General features: G+C 49.2%; 1 protein-coding gene across 4 annotated transcripts in view; it reads right to left on the bottom strand.

Annotated features, from left to right (window-relative positions):
• svep1 (sushi, von Willebrand factor type A, EGF and pentraxin domain containing 1) overlaps positions 1–20651 on the bottom strand; it is a 225490-nt gene that overhangs the window by 120079 nt on the left and 84760 nt on the right. For 2 of the 4 annotated variants that reach the window (XR_005461542.1, XM_038804132.1), the window contains exons 12-18: positions 19316–19507; positions 16350–16495; positions 11827–11938; positions 10369–10587; positions 9509–9742; positions 5315–5476; positions 3930–4091 (exon numbers count right to left, since the gene is read on the bottom strand). Coding sequence is in view for 3 of the 4 variants with exons in the window: in XM_038804132.1 (XP_038660060.1) it covers positions 3930–4091; positions 5315–5476; positions 9509–9742; positions 10369–10587; positions 11827–11938; positions 16350–16495; positions 19316–19507 (1227 nt within the window). In the remaining variant the exon portion in view is untranslated. The remainder of the gene's footprint in view (positions 1–3929; positions 4092–5314; positions 5477–9508; positions 9743–10368; positions 10588–11826; positions 11939–16349; positions 16496–19315; positions 19508–20651) is intronic. The other 2 variants (XM_038804133.1, XM_038804134.1) reach the window with 2 other exon arrangements.

The following is a 20651-nucleotide window of genomic DNA, read 5'->3' on the forward strand; positions in this document are numbered from 1 at the left end:
TTTGAAACTGCGAACCATCTCTACCTCGGCTCCATTGATGCTGACAGGGGTATGTACAGTACTTTGCTTCCTGAAGTCAGTGACCAGCTCTTTAGTTTTGCTGGCATTGAGGGAGAGATTGTTGTCGCTGCACCACTCCACTAGATTCTCTATCTCCCTCATGTATTCTGACTCGTCGTTATTTGAGACCCGGCCCACTATGATCGTATCATCAGCAAACTTGTAGATGGAGTTGGAACCAAATTTTGCCACGCAGTCGTGTGTTTACAGGGAGTATAGTAGGGGGCTAAGTACGCAGCCTTGCGGGGCCCTAGTATTGAGGACTATTGTGGAGAAGGTGTTGTTGTTCATTCTTACTGATTGTGGTCTGGGGGTCAGAATTGTGAAATATAATTGGTAGGCATGGTTGGTGAATTAAATTAGGTATCCTCCATGTCCCATTATATCTGGAATATATTTCCTTGTCTGACGCTAATATTTTGAGATCGGTTTTCTTCCGAAAATTACAGCGCAGTACAGGCCCTTCGGCCCTCGATGTTGCGCCGACCTGTGAAACCCCTCTAAAGCCCATCTACACTATTCCCTTATCATCCACATATCTATCCAATGACCATTTGAATGCCCTTAGTGTTGGCGAATCCACTACTGTTGCAGGCAGGGCATTCCACGTCCTTACTACTCTCTGAGTAAAGAACCTACATCTGACATCTGTCCTATATTTATCTCCCCTCAATTTAAAGCTATGTCCCCTCGTGCTAGACATCACCATCCGAGGAAAAATGCTCTCACTGTCCACCCTATCTAATCCTTTGATCATCTTGTATGCCTCAATTAAGTCACCTCTTAGGCAACTCTCCAATCTATCTATATTTTGCTGTATTCTCTGACAGTCCCCTTCGCTATCTGCAACTCTACCAATCTTAGTATCATCTGCAAACTTGCTAATCAGACCACCTATACCTTCGTTCAGATCATTTATGCTTATGTATATCACAAACAACAGTGGTCCGAGCACGGATCCCTGTGGAACACCACTAGTCACCTTTCTCCATTTTGAGACACTCCCTTCCACCACTACTCTCTGTCTCCTGTTGCCCAGCCAGTTCTTTATCCATCTAGCTAGTACACCCTGAACCCCATATGACTTCACTTTTTCCATCAACCTGCCATGGGAAACTTTATCAAACGCCTTACTGAAGTCCATGTATATGACATCTACAGCCCTTCCCTCATCAACTTTGTCACTTCCTCAAAGAATTCTATTAGGTTTGTAAGACATGACCTTCCCTGCACAAAACCATGTTACCTATACAGATAAGTCTATTTTCTTCCAAATGTGAATAGATCCTATCCCTCAGTATCTTCTCCAACTGACGTCAAGCTCACAGGTCTATAATTCCCTGGATTATCCCTGCTACCCTTCTTAAACAAAGGGACAACATTAGCAATTCTCCAGTCCTCCGGGACCTCACCCGTGCTCAAGGATGCTGCAAAGATACCTGTTAAGGCCCCAGCTATTTTGTCCCTCACTTTCCTCAGTAACCTGGGATAGATACCATCCAGAACTGGGGACTTGTCCACCTTAATGCCTTTTAGAATACCCAAAACTTCCTCCCTCCTTATGCCGACTTGACCTAGAGTATTTAAACATCCATCCCTAGCCTCAACATCCGTCATGTCCCTCTCCTTGGTGAATACCGATGCAAAGTACTCATTACGAATCTCACCCATTTCCTCTGGCTCCACACATAAATTCCCTCTTTTGTCTTTGAGTGGGCCAATCCTTTCTCTAGTTACCCTCTTGCTCCTTATATACGAATAAAAGGCTTTGGGATTTTCCTTAACCCTGTTAGCCAAAGATATTTCATGACCCCTTTTAGCCCTCTTTATTGCGTGTTTGAGATTTGTCCTACTTTCCCGATATTCCTCCAAATCTTCATCAGTTTTAAGCTGCCACGACTTATGTATGCTTCCTTTTTCATCATAGCTAGTCTCACAATTCCACCCGTCATCCATGGTTCCCTAATCTTGCCATTTCTATCCCTCATTTTCACAGGGACATGTCTGTCCTGCACTCTAATCAACCTTTCCTTAAAAGACTCCCACACTTCAAATGTGGATTTACCCTTAAACAGCTGCTCCCAATCCACATTCCCTAGCTCCTGCCGAATTTTGTTATACTCTGCCTTTCCCCAATTTAGCACTCTTCCTTGAGGACCACTCTCGTCTTTGTCCATGAGTATTCTAAAATTTACGGAATTGTGATCGCTATTCCCAAAGTAATCACCGACTGAAACATCAACCACCTGGCCGGGATCATTCCCCAATACCAGGTCCAGTATGGCCCCTTCCCGAGTTGGACTATTTACATACTGCTCTAAAAAACTCTCCTGGATGCTCCTTACAAACTCTGCTCCATCTACGCCTCCAACACTACATGAGTCCCATTCAATGTTGGGGAAGTTAAAATCTCCCATCAATACCACCCTATTGCTCCTACATTTTTCTATAATCTGTCTCCATATTTGTACCTCTACTTCACGCTCACTTTTGGGAGGCCTGTAGTAAAGTCCCAACAATGTTACTGCACCCTTCCATTTCTTAGCTCCACCCATATTGCCTCAGTGCTTGAATCCTCCATTGTGCCCTCCTTAATCACAGCTGTGATATCATCTCTGACGAGTAATGCAACTCCTCCACCCCTTTTACCTCCCTCTCTATCCCTCCTGAAACATCTGTACCCTGGGATATTTAGTTGCAAGTCTTGCCCTTCCCTCAACCAAGTCTCAGTAATACCAATAACATCATACTCCCAGGTACTAATCCAAGCCCTAAGTTCATCTGCCTTACCTGCGACACTTCTCGCATTAAAAAAAATGCACCTCAGACCACCTGTCCCTTTGCGTTCATCATCTCTTCCCTGTCTAATCTTCCCCTTAGTCACATTGAGTTTATTATCTAGTACCTTACTGGCTTTAGTTGCTGCCTCTTTACTGATCTCTAACTTCCTAATCTGGTTCCCATCCCCCTGCCACATTAGTTTAAAACTGCCCCAACAGTGTTAGCAAGTCTTCCATTTGCCTCCCTGCACTGTTCCAACACCAGCATTTCCCCAGTTATTTCCAAATCATAAGACTGGCAAATGTGTTAAGGCACGGCGCTGAGGACCCGGTTCGATCCCGTCTCTGGGTCAATGTCCGTGTGGAGTTTGCACATTCTCCCCATGTCTGCATGGGTTTCGCCCCCACAACCCAAAGATGTGCAGGTTAGCGGGATTGGCCACGCTAAATTGCCCTTTAATTGTAAAAAAAGAATTGGGTACTCTAAATTTACTTTTAAAATCTAACATGTTAAGGAGCTTGAACAGGTTGAATGCCAGTCCAAATTTATAATCCGTTTGCTTTGAATCAAGGTTGTATGGCAGGTCTGATTTCAACAGACAATCGGCCAATGTTTTCACTTGAAGAACAAAATATCTTAATATAAATCAAGAAAGAAATGAGCATCATCAATGGGTCAATATATAAACCGTTATTTCACAAATGACTGGTCTTACTTAATCAACGGAGAGGATTTGAGGTGTTCATGATCCTGGTTCATCCAGAATTAGGGGGCACTGTTGTAAAATTAGGGGTCGCCCTTTTGGAACAGAGATGAGGAGACTTTTTTTCCCCTCAGACTTTGGAACCCTCTGCCTCAGACAGACAGTGGAGGCGGGGGGTCACTGAATAATCTTAAGGCGGAGGTAGATAGGTTCTTGTTGGGTGAGAGGGAATGAAAGGTTACCGGGGGGTGGATGGGAATGTGGAATTAGAGTCACAAGCTGATCATCCACCATCATACTGAATGGTGGAGCAGGCTCGAGGGGCCGCATGGCCTACTTCTGCTCCTATTTCCTATGTTTGTGTGGTCTGCGACCGCTGATGTACCTCCACACTCAGAAACCTCAATGGCTCCTCTTTTCACTGTGGTCAACCCATCCGGACATGACAGGCACCTCTTTGCACCATAGGCTGGCTGAAAGGTTCCCAATGGACAAGATTCACAGATTTCCAGGCCATTTGAAGAGTAAGTTCCAGGTGTGCACTGACCTGGCAAAGAGAGGAAAACAAAGGTCAACACACGACGGATGGCAGAACGGAAGTCCCACGACTTTCAAAGGTGTCCAATTTACATTGTGCCCTCTCCCACCTCGGGACGGCCCAAAGCACTTGGCCGTCAATGAAATGCGGTCACTCTTGGGATGTACAGAAACGCAGCGTCCGATTGGTGCACAGCTAAGATACCAAATGCTACAGATTAGCACAATTCCCAAGGACTGGCCGTCACCAGATTAAGTCGAGGATTCTCTCAAAGTTACCTGTTTAACTGCTGCGAATACCACAGTTGGAATTTATGTTCAACATTGCTGATTCATTTAAAAGGGATTGAGAAATAAGTAAAATGCCTTACGCATGTGGACGGTGTCGAGATATGCCCGAACTGTGCGCTTCAATATCATATACGCACATGCGCAGGGCTGACCAGCTGCAGCCGCGCACGCCTATACCTGTACAGCTCGTGCCAGGAAACATGGTGCCGGTCGGGCTGGACCACGTACCTGCCCACCCTGACCCCACAGCCCACCCCCTGGCCACCCGCCACCACTCCCCCTAGCCCTAGCAGCAGCCACCCAGCCAGCGGCACGGATCTTGGCCGAGTGTGGCGACGCTGGACGCTGTCTGCAGCTGGAACGCCAGGATCCCGACCACTGGGACCACATTGGGCGAGGTTCCCGGCGCTGTTGGGAACCCAGCCCATCGGAGGTGCAGCATCGCAGGTGAGCCAGCTGATGGCGCACCGACCGGGTTGTAACTGTGCATGGCGCGCATCCCGATGACGGCGATTTGAAGGAGGCGGGGAAATTGCCAACCGGCGTCAAACTAACGTCTGCCCCGATTTTGGCCGATGACAGTTCTCAGTTTCGGCGTCGGGCGACAGAGAATCCCACCCCTTCAATGCCTTTTATTTATTAGTGATATAAATATTGGAGTTGGGTAAAGGAAATCTTGACTGATTTTCAAGTGGGGAAGGAAGAGTTTGCTGGCTTTCCAAGTAGCATGGGAATGGGCATGCCGGGTGACCAATGAGGTGAGAATGGTAGTGGAGGGGGCCAAGGTCATGGGGGGGGGGGGGGGGGGGGGGGGGTGATTTCGCTGGGCTGTTAGAAGCAGAAAGTCACATGAACCTCCAGAATTGCATCTGGCCTGACTTCCATTTCTACCGGTCGTTAAGAGTTTGCGCAGGGACGTGTCTGTAAAATTGACCATCTCACCCTTGCATTCGTCGCTGCTCCTGCCGTGCATGTATTCAGTCAAAGTGCCGGGGGGACACATCTTGCATTCCAGCTGTCCCTCTTGGTCCTGATAGGCCCCAATCCAGCAGCTCTCACAAGCTCGGTGTTCCAACGAGTAATACGTTCCAACAGGACAATTCACTGGAAAGTTTTGTTTGACACAGAACAAGGAGAAACCAAAGGGAACAGTTAAAAATCAAGCATTCCAGTTACTCAACCAATGCTTCAAAAGAAAAAAAAGAGTTGCATTTACAATAGCCCTTTTCACGAGCGCCAGCTGGTTTCGAGCCAATGTGGAACACTTTGAAATGTGGTCATTTTTGTAGTGTAGGAAATGTAGCAGACAATCTGCGAACAACAAGATCCCAAAAACAACAATGTGGTAATGACCAGACCATCCATTTTTGACATGGTGACTGAGGGATTAACCTTTCCCTGGACACCAGGAGTAACAGGCAGCGTGGTAGCACAGTGGTTAGCACTGTTGCTTCACGGCGCCAGGGACCCAGATTCGATTCCCGGCTGGGGTCACTGACTGTGCAGAGTCTGCCCTTCTCCCCGTGTCTGTGTGGGTTTCCTCCGAGCGCTCCAGTTTTCTCCCACAAGTCCCGAAAGATGTGCTTGTTAGGTGAATTGGACATTGTGAATTCTCCCTCTGTGTACCCGAACTGGCGCTGGAATGTGCCGACGAGGGGATTTTCACAGTAACTTCATTGCAGTGTTAATGTAAGCCTACTTGTGACACTAATAAAGATTATTGCTACTTATTGAAAAGAAAACAATGCAGCGTTCTGCAATGAAACATCTTTCCAATAGGCATCTTTTTAAATTCATTTATGGGATGTGGGTATCGCTGGCTAGGCCGGCAATTATTGCCCATCCCTAATTTCCCTTGAGAAGGTGGTGGTGAGCTGCCTTCTTGAACCGCTGCAGTCTATGTGGTGTAGGCACACCCACTGTGCTGTTAGCGAGGGAGCTCCCAGATTCTGACGCAGCGACAGGGAAGGAACGATAACATATATCCGAGTTAGGATGTTGAGTGCCTTGGCAGAGAACCACCAGCTGGTGGTGTTTCCATCTGCCTGCTGCCCTTGACATTCTAGATGGTAGAGGTTGCATGTTTGGAAGGTGCTATCAAAGAAAACTTGGTGAGTTAATGCAGTGCATCTTGTGGATGGTAGACAATGCTGCCACTGTATGTTGGTGGCAGAGGAAGTAAAATTTAAAGATGGTGGATGGGGTGCCAATCAAGCGGGGTTGCTTTGTTCTAGATGTTGTCAAGATTCACGAATGTTGTTGGAGCTGCATTCATCCAGGCAAGTGGAGAGTATTCCATCACACTCCTGACTTGAGCCTTGTAGATGGTGGACAGGCTTTGGAGAGGCAGGAATCAGGGGTGGGATTCTCCGGTATCCGGCGGGCGGGCTGTACCGGCGCCAAAGAGTGGCGTGAACCACTCCGGCGTCGGGCCGCCCGGAAGGTATGGAATCCTCCGCCCTTTCGGGGGCTTGGCCGGCGCTGGAGTAATTGGCGCCACGCCAACCGGCGCTGAAGGACCTCAGCTGGCTGGCGCGAGTTGGCGCATGTGCAGGAGCGCCAACGTGTTCCCAGAACCACTGGCGTGGTTCCTGAGCATGTGCAGGGGATTTCTTCTCTGCACCGGCCATGGTGGAGCTTTACAGAGGCCGGCGCGGAGGGAAAGAGTGCCCCCATGGCACAGGCCCGCCTACAGATCGGTGGGCCCCGATCGCGGGCCAGGCCACCGCGGGGGCCCCCCCCCCGGGGCCAGATCTCCCCCCCCCCCACCTCGGAGGACTTCGCAGGCCTCCCTCAGAGCCAGGTCCCACTGGTACAGACCTTGTGTAATTCACTCCGACGGGACTGGCCGAAAACGGGCAGCGGCCCATCGGGTACCGGAGAATCGCCGGGAGGGGGCGGCCACTGCCAACGGCCCCCGACTGGCGCGACGTGATCCCCACCCCCGGCAAAAAGCCGGCGCCGGAGAATTCGGCAGCCGGCGTCGGAGCGGTGGTGCGGGAATCACGCCCCCCCCCCCCCCCCCCCCGCCCCGGCAATTCTCAGACCCGGCGCGGGGGGGGGGGGTCAGAGAATCCTGTCCCAGATGTCCCTGATTCCAGTCGGAGTGTGGAAAGTCTGAGAGAATGTGAACCATCTAAGTCTGGAAATGGTAATTGATGGAGGAGAGGACAGCGTTGAAAATTAGGAGAAAATAATTTGAAAGGGGTTGGACTTATTTCAAAATGGTAGAAAGAGAAAAAGACAAAAAAAAGAGAAAGAGTGAAAGAGAGAATGGTGAAAAGAGAAGCTCAAGATCGCATTGGTAATATACGTCACGTTACTAATAGTCTGTTAATAATATTAAGATACTCAGGTGAAAGGAATTGGTTAATTAATTACTTAGAGCACAAACAAAGAGAGATTGGAGCCCCAATGGCTCAGTTGATAGGACATCAGACTATTAAGCAGAGGATCAAGGATTCAAGTCCCTCTCAGGCTGTTATTTTCAGTTCAAAGCCTTGTGCCCTGAAAACGCAAACTGCAAGTGGTTGATGCTGACTTTCCCTTCCCGGTTGGTCAGCCCAGCCAAGCTGGTCATTAGCAGGTCAAGGGGTTTGTTCGACTCAATGATCTGCCCTCTACATTTGTGGCTGGTAATCTTGGAGAGGGAACACATGCCATGGGCGGGATTCTCCCTTCTTGAGACTAAGTCCCCACTCCGGTGGGAAACCGGCGCCAACTACTCCGGCGTCAACGGACTCCAAAAGTGAGGAATTCTCAAAATTTCCGGGGGCTGAGCTGACACTGAAGTGGTTGGCGCCACTCCAGCCGGTGCCGAAGGACCGGCGCAAGTTCGCGTATGCGCGGAATGGCTGGCATGAACTCGCGCATGCGCGGACCGGCCGGCGTATTCCCGCGCATGCGCGAACTTGCGGCGGTCTCTTCTCCGTGCCAGCACCCGAGCAATATGGCCCCCACAGAAACAGCCCGCCTGCAGGATCGGTAGGCCCCGATCGTGAGCCAGGCCACCATGGTGGCCCTCCCCGGGGTCGGATTCCCCCACACCCCCCTGTGGTGATCGTAGATCTGACTAGATGCAATACAACTGAGCAAACACTAGAGGGAGCACGGGAGAGCTATAAATACACCGGGACAGGAAGTGAGCAGACACTCCACGGAAGGCAGACCTCGTAGCAGGACACAGACACACAAGCAGGCAGCATTTGAGGTAGCCGTAAGTTAAGCTCTGAAGAGAGAACGAATTCACAATAAAGCACCTTCTCCACATTTGAGACTACGAGCTTTATTAAGACACGAGGAACAACACACCCCCCCACCCCCCCAGGACCGCCCCTGCACACTTACCTGCCAGGTCCTGCGTGAGGTGAGTAATTCTTGCCGGCGGTACTGGCCAAAACTGGACGTCCACTCGGCCCATTGAGGCCTGGAGAATCGCCGGGAGGCCGCTGTCAACGGCCCCGGACCAGCGTGGCGGGAATCCTGCCGGCGCCCGATAAACAGCATCACGGCGGCGGGTGTGAATTCGGGCCTCCCCTGGGGATTCTCCGGCCCGGCGCAGGGTCGGAGGATCCCGGCCATGGTGTGCCTTTGCAGGCTTTGTGCAGGGCACCATGGGGACTGGAGTCCTTCCTCAGCCCACCTCCCCCCCCAAACATGACAACTTTAATTTCACTCGATAAGATTCTCATTTGTAACAGTGCCCCCTTAAAGGGGCCATCACTTTAATTTGGCCTGTTCAATTGTTATGTTGCCGATTTGTTAAAGGCGCACTCCAAAGAGCATAAAGAGAGATGTCAGAAAACAACATCTTCATTTAGTTATTTAAGTTTCATTTAAAGTTTTGTCCTTTATTCAGTGCCCCTTTTCAAGTAGTTGTCAATTTGTTTCACTGGTTATTTTGTTAATTAGTTGATTTTATTGTTGTACTGAAGCAAGAGAGATTGCTGAGACGCTGAGCTGGTAGGTGGGAGGTTACATTAGGAATGTAATGCTGCACCTTGTGAATAAACCAATTATCTAGTTGTGTACATCACCAACTGGCTTGGTATCGGATTAACATGTGAGCAGTAAGTGCTCCTTTCCAGCAAGGATATTATAGGTTAATTATAATATTGACCTTGTCAACGGACTTACCACACATGCGTTCCTTCAACACAGAACCTGGCCTGCAGAATAAAGCTGCTTTGCTGCTCTCCAGTGACTTGCTGTCCGACAGAATAATCTCAGGGCCAAAGGTGAATTGATGAAGTGGATCACTGTCCAACGCCCTCTTCAGCCGCCTAGCAACACGTTCCAACGTGTGAAGGAGCCGTCTTTGATTGTCCGATTCCGCGGTGTCATTTTTAGCATCTGGCAGTGCTACGCTGGCTGGGAATTCGGGAAAAAGAAAAGGCTATCAAGGTCTGTTTTCATGCACTGATATACAGTATGCATCATTACTCACAAGGACACCCAAACCTGTGTTCTGGCCTCAACTGGGCTTTTGCCTCCAGTTCCGCGCCCTGCACTTTTAGGAAGAGTGAAAGACTTGAAGGTGAAGGAAGGATTCACGAGAACGGTTCTCAGCTCACGGTGGCACAGCGGTTAGCACTGCTGCCTCACAGCGGCAGGGTCCCGGGTTCAATTCCAGCCTTGGGTCGCTGTCTGTGCGGAGTCTGCACGTTCTACCCGTGTCTGCGTGCCTTTCCTCCGGCTGCTCCGGTTTCCTCCCACAGTCCAAACATGTGCAGCTTAAAATGATTGGCCGTGCAAATATTTCCCCTTAGTGTCCAAAGACGTGCAGGTTAGATGAGGTTACGGGATAGGGCGGGGGAGAGGGCCTAGATCGGGTGCTCTTTAAGAGGATCGGTGCAGACTTGATGGGTTGAATAGCCTCCTTCTGCACTGTGGGGATTGTATGATTCCAAGACTCCAGTTAGGTGGATAAATTGGAGAAACTGGGGGTATTTTCCTCAGGGAAGAGGAGACTGAGAGGAACCATACTGCCCACCTACCACTGATGTTAAATACAAGGTGAATTTTCTGGTCGGTCTCTGGAATGTTAAAGCTGACTTTCCGGTTATATTGTCTCTTTGCCTTCGGAGACAAGAGCTGAGGAGTTAAGGATGCAGACTTCTCGCTTGACCGTTTCTGTATCCTGGAGGATTGCACTGGTTCGTAAGAGTATTCCATTTCGCTCAGCGGCTCATAATTATCTCCCCATATTCCTGGTCCTAATGGGAAGAGAATGTATCCCTGATTAGTGTGGATCTTGCTTAACGTTGGGAGTAATAGAACCATATTTTTGGCGTCAGATGTATTTAGTCATGTACCAAATATAGAAAGGAACGTCATCGAGACCAGATGCAGAAATCTTGGTAGAATAGAAAGCATGGGCGGCATTCTCCCCTACCCGGTAAGGGGGGGGGGGGGGGGTCCCGGTGCCGAGGAGTGGCGTGAACCACTCCGGTGTCGGGCCACCCCAAAGGTGCGGAGTGGTTTGCGCCGTGCCAGCCGGCGGGGAAGGGGCTTGGCGCCATGCCAACCGGCGCCGAAGGGCCTCCGCTGGCCGGTGCGAATTGGGAGCGCCAGCGTGTGTCATCATCCCAGTGCATGTGCAGGGGGGGTTCATCCCCGCGTCGGCCATCACAGAGGACCACAGTGGCTGACGCGGAACAATAGAGTGCCCCACGACACAGGCCGCCCATGGATCGGTGGGCCCCGATCGCGGGTCAGGCCACTGTGGGGGCACCTCCCGGGGCCAGATCCGCCCACGCCCCGCACCCGCAAGCACCCCGGAGGCCGCCCGCGCCGACAGGTCCTGCCGGCTAACCCACTCTAATTTATGTTGGCCGGACCGGCAAAAAAAAAAACGGGCAGCCACTCGGCCCATCGCAGGCCGAAGAAACGCCGGGGGGGGGGGGGGGGGGGGGGGGGGGGCTGTCAGCAGCCACCGACTGGCATGGCACGATTCCCGTCCCCTCCAAATCTCCAGCACCGGAGAATTCGGTAGCCGGCGGGGTCGGGATTCACGTCGCCCCCCCGGCGATTCTCCGACCCGGCGGGGGGGTTGGAGAATCCCGCACCTTATGTCAACCAAACCTGAACAAGCGGCTGATACAGGAATAAGAAGAGGCCATTCAGCCCATTGAATCTATAGAATCATTTACTGCCCATGCCTAGTTTCCCTTGTGGAGCTGATGTTGAAGGTAAGTCATGATCTTGCCGAATGGGAGAGCAGGATTGAAGGGCTGAATGGACTACTTTTTCTTATGTTCCTGTTTCCTTGTCAACTGATATCAAATTCGGATACTGTGCCCAAAATAACACGTCATTCTCATTCCCATTTTCACCCCCTCTGCCCCCTCAACCTCCATGGAGGGGAGTCGGACGCACGGCAATAATTTAAACTGCACAGAATGGTCAGCGACGCAAGGCACAGCAATTCAGTGGAGCAATGTCAGATACCATACCCATGATGGCAAAGCCATTATCGTAGTTATAATTGTACTCCAGGCACTGGGCTTTGGGCAGTTCCTCCACATTACACTCAACATCGTTATCGTCGCTACACAGGGCCGGAACCTAAAGACGTTCAGAAAAGGAAAAGACAAAGTAATTTCAGTACCAAAGAGTGATCGGGACTGTCAGAAAGGTGCCTGCAGCAGTTTAAGTCTCACAGGGCAGCAGAGAGTCCTGTACATGAACATGAACTAACTAAACTTCTTTATCAGGGGTAGCGTCTCCATTTGGGGTGCAGTTCAAAAAATATATCCTCCAGTCCCACAATCCTCCAAACCACATGAGCCCCCCAATTCTGGCCTCTTCTGCACCTCAATTTTAATTGCTCCACCCGTCAGTTGTCTAGATCTTACAGAGAAACATAGAAAACGGGAGCAGGAGGAGGTCATTCAGCCCTCCCAGCCCGCTCCACCATTCATTCTGATCATGGCTGATCATCCAACTCAGTCGTAACCTGTTGCCTCTTTCCTCCCGCTTATCCTTTGATTCAAGAGCTGTATCTGACGCCCTCTTGAAAACTTACAACTGTTACAACACCCTGGGCGAGTGCACGGTCGATTCCAGCCCCACAGGTCCCCGAGTCCCAAAACAAGTGAATTACCCAATAATTCACCTACAATTCCCACATTCTTGGGCCCTTGGCTGCCCAATAATTTACAGTCACCGGGTTTGTAAGTTGAAACACAATTACTGTCTATTTAAAACAGAAATGAAGATGAATTATGCAGTAATTACAACAGAATAACGACAGGCTAATCTACTACCCCCCCTTTAATTGTCCCACCCTCTACCCACACACACAAGGCAGACAAACAGGGAAGGGGTGGAAAGGGGTAAAAATAATAAAGATTAAGGAAAAAATGGAGGAGTCCTTGCTTTCGATGTTGAATTCTGTGCAACAGGCGTTCCTCCCAGCATGCTGATTACACTGGTACTCAGTTGGGTGATGGTCATCTCGCAGGAACATTCATTCAGTGCTCCCAGGCAATAGGATTTCCTCTGGAGAGACACTTCAGCCTTTATTAAACTGGACCATCAACTCAAAGGTGTGCCTTTGAGTCTAGTTCCCTCTTAAGACTCTTGGTCCAGCATCAAATCCAGCTTCTAGCCTGAGTTTTAATTTCAATCCTTTGCCGTTTCACTAAAATGACGCCCAGCCTTACCGGGGAAAGAAAAGAGTTCTTACACTGGATTTATTTTTCAAGAGAATTCAGCGTATCAGAGAGAGGAAATCAGAGATGCTCCTTCCAGCTTCTGAACTGAAAGTGAAACAAGAACAACCCAGCCTTATTGGGGAGAGAGAAATTCCAGGAACCAATCACCACGGGTTATCGACGAAGCTCAGCATTTCGAGCCAGTTCATTGGCCATCAGCCAATTCAGTCAAATTGAGTCATCACTGATATCTCCATCTTGAATTAAAGGCAAAGTTTGTATTAAAGATACAGGCCCATTAATCATCCGTGGATAAAAATTGCAAAAAAAAACAATTGAAAGGGTAAAATAAGGGAATAAACAGGAGAATCCTCAATTGCTTTCCATGGTAGAGAATTCCACAGGTTCAGAAGAAATTTCTCCTCATCTCAGTCCTAAATGGTCTACGCCGTATCCTCAGAATGTTATCCCTGGTTCTGGATTCCCGTGCCGTTGGGAAAATCCTTCCTGCATCTACCCTGACTAGTCCTGTTAGAACTTTATAGGTTTCCGAGCGATCCCCCTCCTCATTCTTTTAAACCCCCGCCAATATAATCCTAATCGACTCAATCTCACCTCATAAGTCAGTCCTGTCATCTGGAGTCAGTTTGGTAAACCTTCGCTGCACTTCCTCCATTGTAAGGACATCGTTCCTCAGATAAGGAGCCAAAACTGCACACAATATTCCAAGGTCCTGTATAATTGCAGCAAGACATCCCTGCTCCTGAACTCGAATCGTCTCGCTATGAAGGCCAATATATCATTTTCTTTTTTCACCATCTACTGCGCCTGCATGCTCACCTTCAGTGAGTGGTGTACAAGGACACCCAGGTCTCATTGCACATTCCCCTCTCTCAATCTATAACCATTCAGATAATAATCTGTCTTCCTGTTTTTGCTACCAAAGTGGATAACCTCACATTTATTCACATTATACTGCATCCGCCATGCATTTTGCCCACTCACTCAACTTGTCCAAATCACACGGCATTCTCCTCACAGCTCGCCCACCCACTCAGCTTTGTGTCATTTACAAATTTGGAAATAAAGGGCAGGATTTCCCATTGCCAGTGGCGAGTCCAGTAAATCCTGCTGGCGGGCTGCCTACCCGCCAATAAACAGGCGGTGGGGTGGTCCGTAAATCCCGTCCAATACATTTAGTTCCCTCATCTAAATCAGTAATATACATTGTGAATAATTGGAGTGCCGGCAGCAATCCCTGCGGTACCCCACTAGTCACTGCCTGTCACTTAGAAAAAGACCCATTTATTCCAACTCTTTGTTTCCTGTCTGCCAATCAGTTTTCTATACATCTCAATACACCACTCCCAATCCTATGTGGTTTAGTTTTACATGCTAATCTCATTTGCGGGACCTTGTCGAAAGTCTTCTGAAAGTCCAAATATACCACGTCCACTGGCTCCCCCTCATTCACTCTAGCAGTTACATCCTCAAAGAATTCCAATAGATTTGTCAAGCACAAGTTCCCTTTTGTGAATCCATGCTGACTCTGTCCAATCCTGTTTTCCAAGTGCTCCATATTAAATATTTTATAATGGACTCTGGCATTTTCCTCACTACTGACATCAGGCTGACTGGTCTCCCATTCCCTGTTTTCACTATACCTCCCTTTTTAAATCTGTAGCAACTGATTCAGAGTCTATAGAATCTTGGAAGGTGACCACCAAGACATCCACTATTTCTCAGGTCACTTCCTTAAGTGCTCTGGGATACAGATTATCAGCCTTCAATTCCATCAATTTCCTAATATAATTTCCCTCCCTCTCACTAAACCTCGTGTTCCCCAACATTTCTGGCATGTTAGTCGTGTCCTCCTTTGTGAAGATAGGACCAAAGTACGGAGTTAGTTGGTCAGCCATTTCTTTGTTCCCCATTATAAATTCCCCTGTTTCTGACTGTAAGGAACCTACATTTTTTTTCACCAATCTTTTTCGCCTAACGTACCTATAGAAGCTTGTACAGTTGGATTTTTATTTTCCCCACAAGCTACTCTTCTGCTCTATTTTCCCCTTCTTAATAAATCCCCTTGTCCTCCTTTGCTGAATTCTAAACTTCTCCCAATCCTCAGGTCCACAGTTTTTCTGGCCAATTTGTATGGATCTTCCTTTGATCTGATTCTATCTCTAATTTCTCTCGTAAGCTATGGTTTAGTCACCTTTCCCATTTTATTTATGCGCCAGACAGGAATAAACAATTGTTGCAGTTCACCCCTGCGCGCTTTGAATGTTTGCCATTGTCTATTCACTATCATCCCTTTAAGTAATGTTCCCCAATCCATCTTTGCCAACACAGGCCTCATACCATCGTAGTTTCATTTATTTAGATTCAGGACCATCGTTTCAGAATTAACTATGTCGCACTCCACCATGATGAAGAATTTTTATGCTATTATGGCTGCTCAGCCGCAAGAGGCCAATTATTCCTTTCTCATTACACATTACCCAGTCTAGGATGGCCTGTTCTCCAGCTGGTTCCTCAATGGATTTATCCAGAAAACCATCTCATACACACTCCAGGAATTCCACCTCTAGGGTATCGTTACTGATTTTATTTGCCCAATCTGTATGCAGATTAAAATTACCCATAATTACAGATGTTCCTTTATCGCATGCATCTCTAATTTCCTGTTTAATGCCATTCCCAACATTGCCAGTACAGTTTGGGGGTCTATATTTACTCCCACTAACGTTTTTCTTCCTTGGTGTTTCTCAGCTCTACCCATACAGATCCCACATTGTTGGAGTGTGGTAGTCACTACTTGTAGTATATTACATGTATTACGGCACTGCCCGTATAGTAGAGGTACATGGGGAAATCCCTGCCTGCTGGCTCCGCCCAGTAGGCGGAGTATAAATGTGTGTGCTCGCCGGTGCTGCAGCCATTCTGGTTCCAGCTACAGGAGGCACCACATCTTGCTTAATAAAGCCTCGATTATTCCACTACTCTCGTCTTTGTGGTAATTGATTGTGCGTCACGGAGCCAATTTCCTTCCTCACTATTGCCTTAATTTCCTCTTTAACCAGCACTGCCACTCTAGTGCCTTTGTGGAGTTGCCAGGCCCACCCTAAACCTCTCCGCCTCTCATTGCTTCTTGACACTACCTTATCATTCTCCCAATATTTCTTGATGAGATTTAGTGTGAATTCTTGTTTTGAAAATTGCTCCAGTGAAGTGCCTAGAGATGTTCTGCTAATCGAAAAGCACTGCAGAAATTCACATTGTTACTGGTCATTTTCTAATGCTGCACTTGGAAAGTCTACCTTATCGGGTCGATATGGTTTTACCATTTCAGTTAGGACGTTGTCGAACGTCTTCTCAAAGTTATCCAGCAGAGTGAAGTCATCACATCGATTTACACTGTACTGCACTTCAAATTTCTTCTGGCCGTTATTCCCAAAGCGTTCTGCTGCAGTGGGTCAGAAAGAGAGTGAGTGTTCAGTCACATGTCAATACAAAAGGTGCCCCTCCCGCATCCCCCCACGACGGCTCCGGCCTGATTTTAACGCCGATGCCAGGGTCCGTTTTTTGGATCCTGACCCCGCGTGTTTCCGAGGCGCCCTCTCTGGGTAAATTTCATGGGAGGCAGTTGAATAGTCGGCCTCAAACGCATTTGCGGCCGCAAAGGCAGCGGTGATCAGGAGCCGGCATGTGAGGGAGGCTGGCAGCCTGCTATAGGCTGCAGTTTAAGCACAGCTAGAGTGACAGTGGCACAAGAGGGAGACTCACAAAGGGAGACAGAGAGAGAGAGAGAGAGAGGGAGGGGCGGAGGAAAGGACAGGAATGATTTTCTTAATCTTCCAACTCTGAGAGGCAACAACGGGCCTGTCTGCCTTAGGCCGCAGACTTCTTGTTATTTCAATATTTACCAATCTCCTCAATCAGGAGCTGCTGGGTCCTCCCGTTGTGCTCAACTGACTGCCTATATACAGTGTGAGGAGTGGGATTAGAACGATGCGGATAAATACCGACTCTGTCGGGGAGTTCCCTGCAGCTATCAGCACGGTAGCACAGTGGTTAGCACTATGGCTTCACAGCTCCAGGATCCCAGGTTCAATTCACGGCTTGGGTCACTGTCTGTGCGGAGTCTGCACGTTCTCCCCGTGTCTGCGTGGGTTTCCTCCGGTTTCCTCCCACAGTCCGAAGATATGCAGGTTAGCTGGATTGGCCATGCTAAATTGCCCTTAGGTTAGATGGGGTTTTAGGATTACATGGATAGGGTGGAGGTGTGGACTTAAGTAGGGTGCTCTTTCCAAGAGCCGGTGCCGACTCGATGGGCCGAATGGCCTCCTTCTGCACTGTAAGTTCTACGAAACTCTATCTAAGCACAACTTTTTGGGCCCTGCAGAGTTTCTCACCGGTTTAGCCCACATTTTGGATGGAATTTACTGGCTATTCACACTAGCGGGATTTTCCAGTCCACCGATGGTGCGCCTGTTTCCCCAGCATCGAGGGGTGTATTCAACGGGAAATCCCGTTGATAATGGCGGGACCTGTAAATCCCGCTGGCGGGCCTCCCTGCTCCCAAAAAAACACGCGGTGGATTGGTTGTTAAATCCCACACTTAGAATTATTTTCAGCAATAGGGAGCTGAACTCGCCGACCAGACCGGCTCCTCAGAGATCGGGCTGCCATTTTGAAAGGGTGCCCCGATCTCTCAGTGAGTTTCTGGGTCCTCACAGCCTCCCACCCATGGGCAATCTTATCCCCCCCACACACATGGACAATCCCTTTTTGCCCCCCCCCCTTCCAGTACCCCCATCCTTCACTGCCCCAACCCTCCAGAGGCCCCTTCATACCCGCGCTGCACACCCTCACCCTTCAAACCCCCCTCGCCCTCCTTTCGAGGGCACGGCCCCCTCAGGCCCTGACCCTCGACTGTGTCATCCTGGCACCTGGGGAACCTGGCATTGGCACCCTGGGAGTGCCCCTGCTGGCTTTGTGGTGCCAACTGGGCACCTTAGCAGTGCCAGGGTGGCAGTGCCAGCCAGGCCTGTGTTCCAGGGGGAGAGCCAGGGCCAACCTCTAATATCCCTGGCCACTGAACAGCGCCCGGCTGGGGACTCCCTGGGGAGGCTGTGAGATGCCTGGAGGGTGGTAGATCCAAACCTACTGAAGCGAGCGTGGCTTGGTCCTGTCTACTGTGGGCGGGATTCTCGTCACGCTGCCTCCTGGGACTTGCGTAGATCCTGTGAGGCATAATGGCTGCCGGGAAGCCTGCTGGAGGCCTCACCCGTCATCTACCCGCTGTGCCACGCTCCCGTTTCGGCACGACGTGGCTAGGGTATTGCGCCCAGGGTTTCCCACTCCTCATCACCAGCCCTTGACTTTGGGTGAAACTCCAGTCTGGCTGTGGTATCCTCTGTGATTAACCTGCACGAGATCATTTTGGGCTGGATTCGACAGGCACACATTTTGTGGGTAAATCCCCCCACGCAGACATACAATGTGATGTAATAACGTTGGGTCGGGAATAATACGTTACCATGGCAGATAATATGGAAGGCAAGTGAGTGCTAAATTCAGAATCCTGCTGCCATTTTGAAAAGACTAATTAGTAAGCCATTCAGCTTGTTAAAGAATCTTTCGTTGCCTCCTGCGTTCTGTGTGTGTCGGACAGAAAAATGTTTGGGAGAACATGGCAGCCAGGATGAGGAAGAAAAGGTCTGTCACTGGGAACGGGACCACATGTGGCAGCAGAGTCTGCAGGTGAAGGTGGCAAAGTTTGTACGTTTATGAACTTAATGTATTAGCTTTATTGAGCCTGTTTGACAGATTGAGAGAGCTGGGGGCCTTCAAACCAACTTCCTGTTTGCTGCATAACCCACATGACGTCTGATTGGGCAAAGAGCCAACCTTTACACATCTAATTGGCCACCTTCCCGCTGGGCGGCTGCTAATTGGCCGTGCTACCATTTGATTCGCTGAGTTGAGATGGCGGGATAGAGTGGGCCCACGCACTTTCCGTTGCAAGTCCCTGAATCACCCACCGCCCCCCTACTGAAAAAAGCTGTGAAATTCAACGCACTATCAAAACTCATCCTGTGGGCACTGAGATGAAATTTGAGTTTGGGATTTTAGATGCCCATTCTTTTGAGATTACACTTGACTATGACCAGAGCTCTTGGCATTCCCAATCTGCCAATCATTTTGCACTGATGATAAATCTCAACGCAGCATTCGATCAATAAAAAAGAATCAATTTCCCGTTCTGGTAAATGTCACTTACTGGAGCAATCTGGCCTCACAGATGAGGCGGCTGGAATCCACAAGCCGTCGTGAGCACAATAATAATTTTCCACTGATTCGACAGCAAGCCCATATCCATCAAAGCAGTATAGGGTGCAGTTCACACGCAGGTCGTCAGCGACACAGGAGAAGCCTCCATTCAGAGGAGTGAAAGGTACTCCACAAACTGTATCTATTGAGGGAAACAGGTTTGAGCGTCAGTGATTGACCTTCCTGGTCTCACAGCATGAATTCTCACTGCCTGCCTGGGTGGGTGCAGCTGCAGTGACCCTCAAGATGCAGAACACCGTCAGGATTTGACCAAAACTCTTGCTACTGGACTGAATATCCATCCATTCCTCACGCACAGTGCCTCCAGTATCCAGGGTCTACAGCACTTCCCTCCCCTGTGACCTCTACTGTTAATCCAATCCCAAGCTAGTTGGCAAAATTTGAAACATTGCACATCGAACAGTGACGGATCAATTGCTCAATATACAACCTGCTCAATTTTCCTTTTCGTTGCTGTATGAGGAGCAGACTTTAGAATATAATATATAGGGGGAGGTAACCTTCCCTCAAGGCTGCTCTGCCCTTCCATACGATCATGGCTGATCTTCTACTTCAATCCACTTTCCCTTCCATTCCTGTATCCTTTAATCTTAAAAAAACCTATCGCTCCCCGTCGTGAGTATACTCAATGCCTGAACGTCCACTGCACTCTGATGTGGCGCATTCCAGAGATTTGCAACTCTCAGTTCAGAAATATTTTCTGCATCTCAGTCCAGATGAGAGCGTGGGAATGAAGTGTTGAAGTTAGAGGGTCAGCCATGCTTATACTGAATGACGGAGCAGACTAGACGGGCTGAATGGCTTCCCCCTGTGTACAATGGGCAGTACGGTAGCACAGTGGTTAGTACTGTTGCTATCTGTTACAGCACCAGGCTCCCAGGTTCGATTCTCACCTTGGGTCACTGTCTGTGCGGAGTCTGCACGTTCTCCCCGTGTCTGCGTGGGTTTCCTCCGGGTGCTCCGGTTTCCTCCCACAAGACCCGAAAGGCATGCTGTTAGGTAATTTGGACATTCTGAATTCTCCCTGTGTGTACCCAAACAGGCACCGGAGTGTGGCAATGAGGGGCTTTTCACAGTAACTTCATTGCAGTGTTAATGTAAGCCTACTTGTGACACTAATGAAGATTAAAATTATTATTACCAGGGCTCCTACATGTACCACTTAAGAATCAATTCTGGGCAGCACGGTGGCGCAGTGGGTTAGCCCTGCGGCCTCACGGTGCTGAGGTCCTAGGTTCGATCCCGGCTCTGGGTCACTGTCCGTG

Source organism: Scyliorhinus canicula, chromosome 8 (genome assembly GCF_902713615.1).
Source record: "Scyliorhinus canicula chromosome 8, sScyCan1.1, whole genome shotgun sequence".
NCBI classification, from domain to species: Eukaryota; Metazoa; Chordata; class Chondrichthyes; order Carcharhiniformes; family Scyliorhinidae; genus Scyliorhinus; species Scyliorhinus canicula.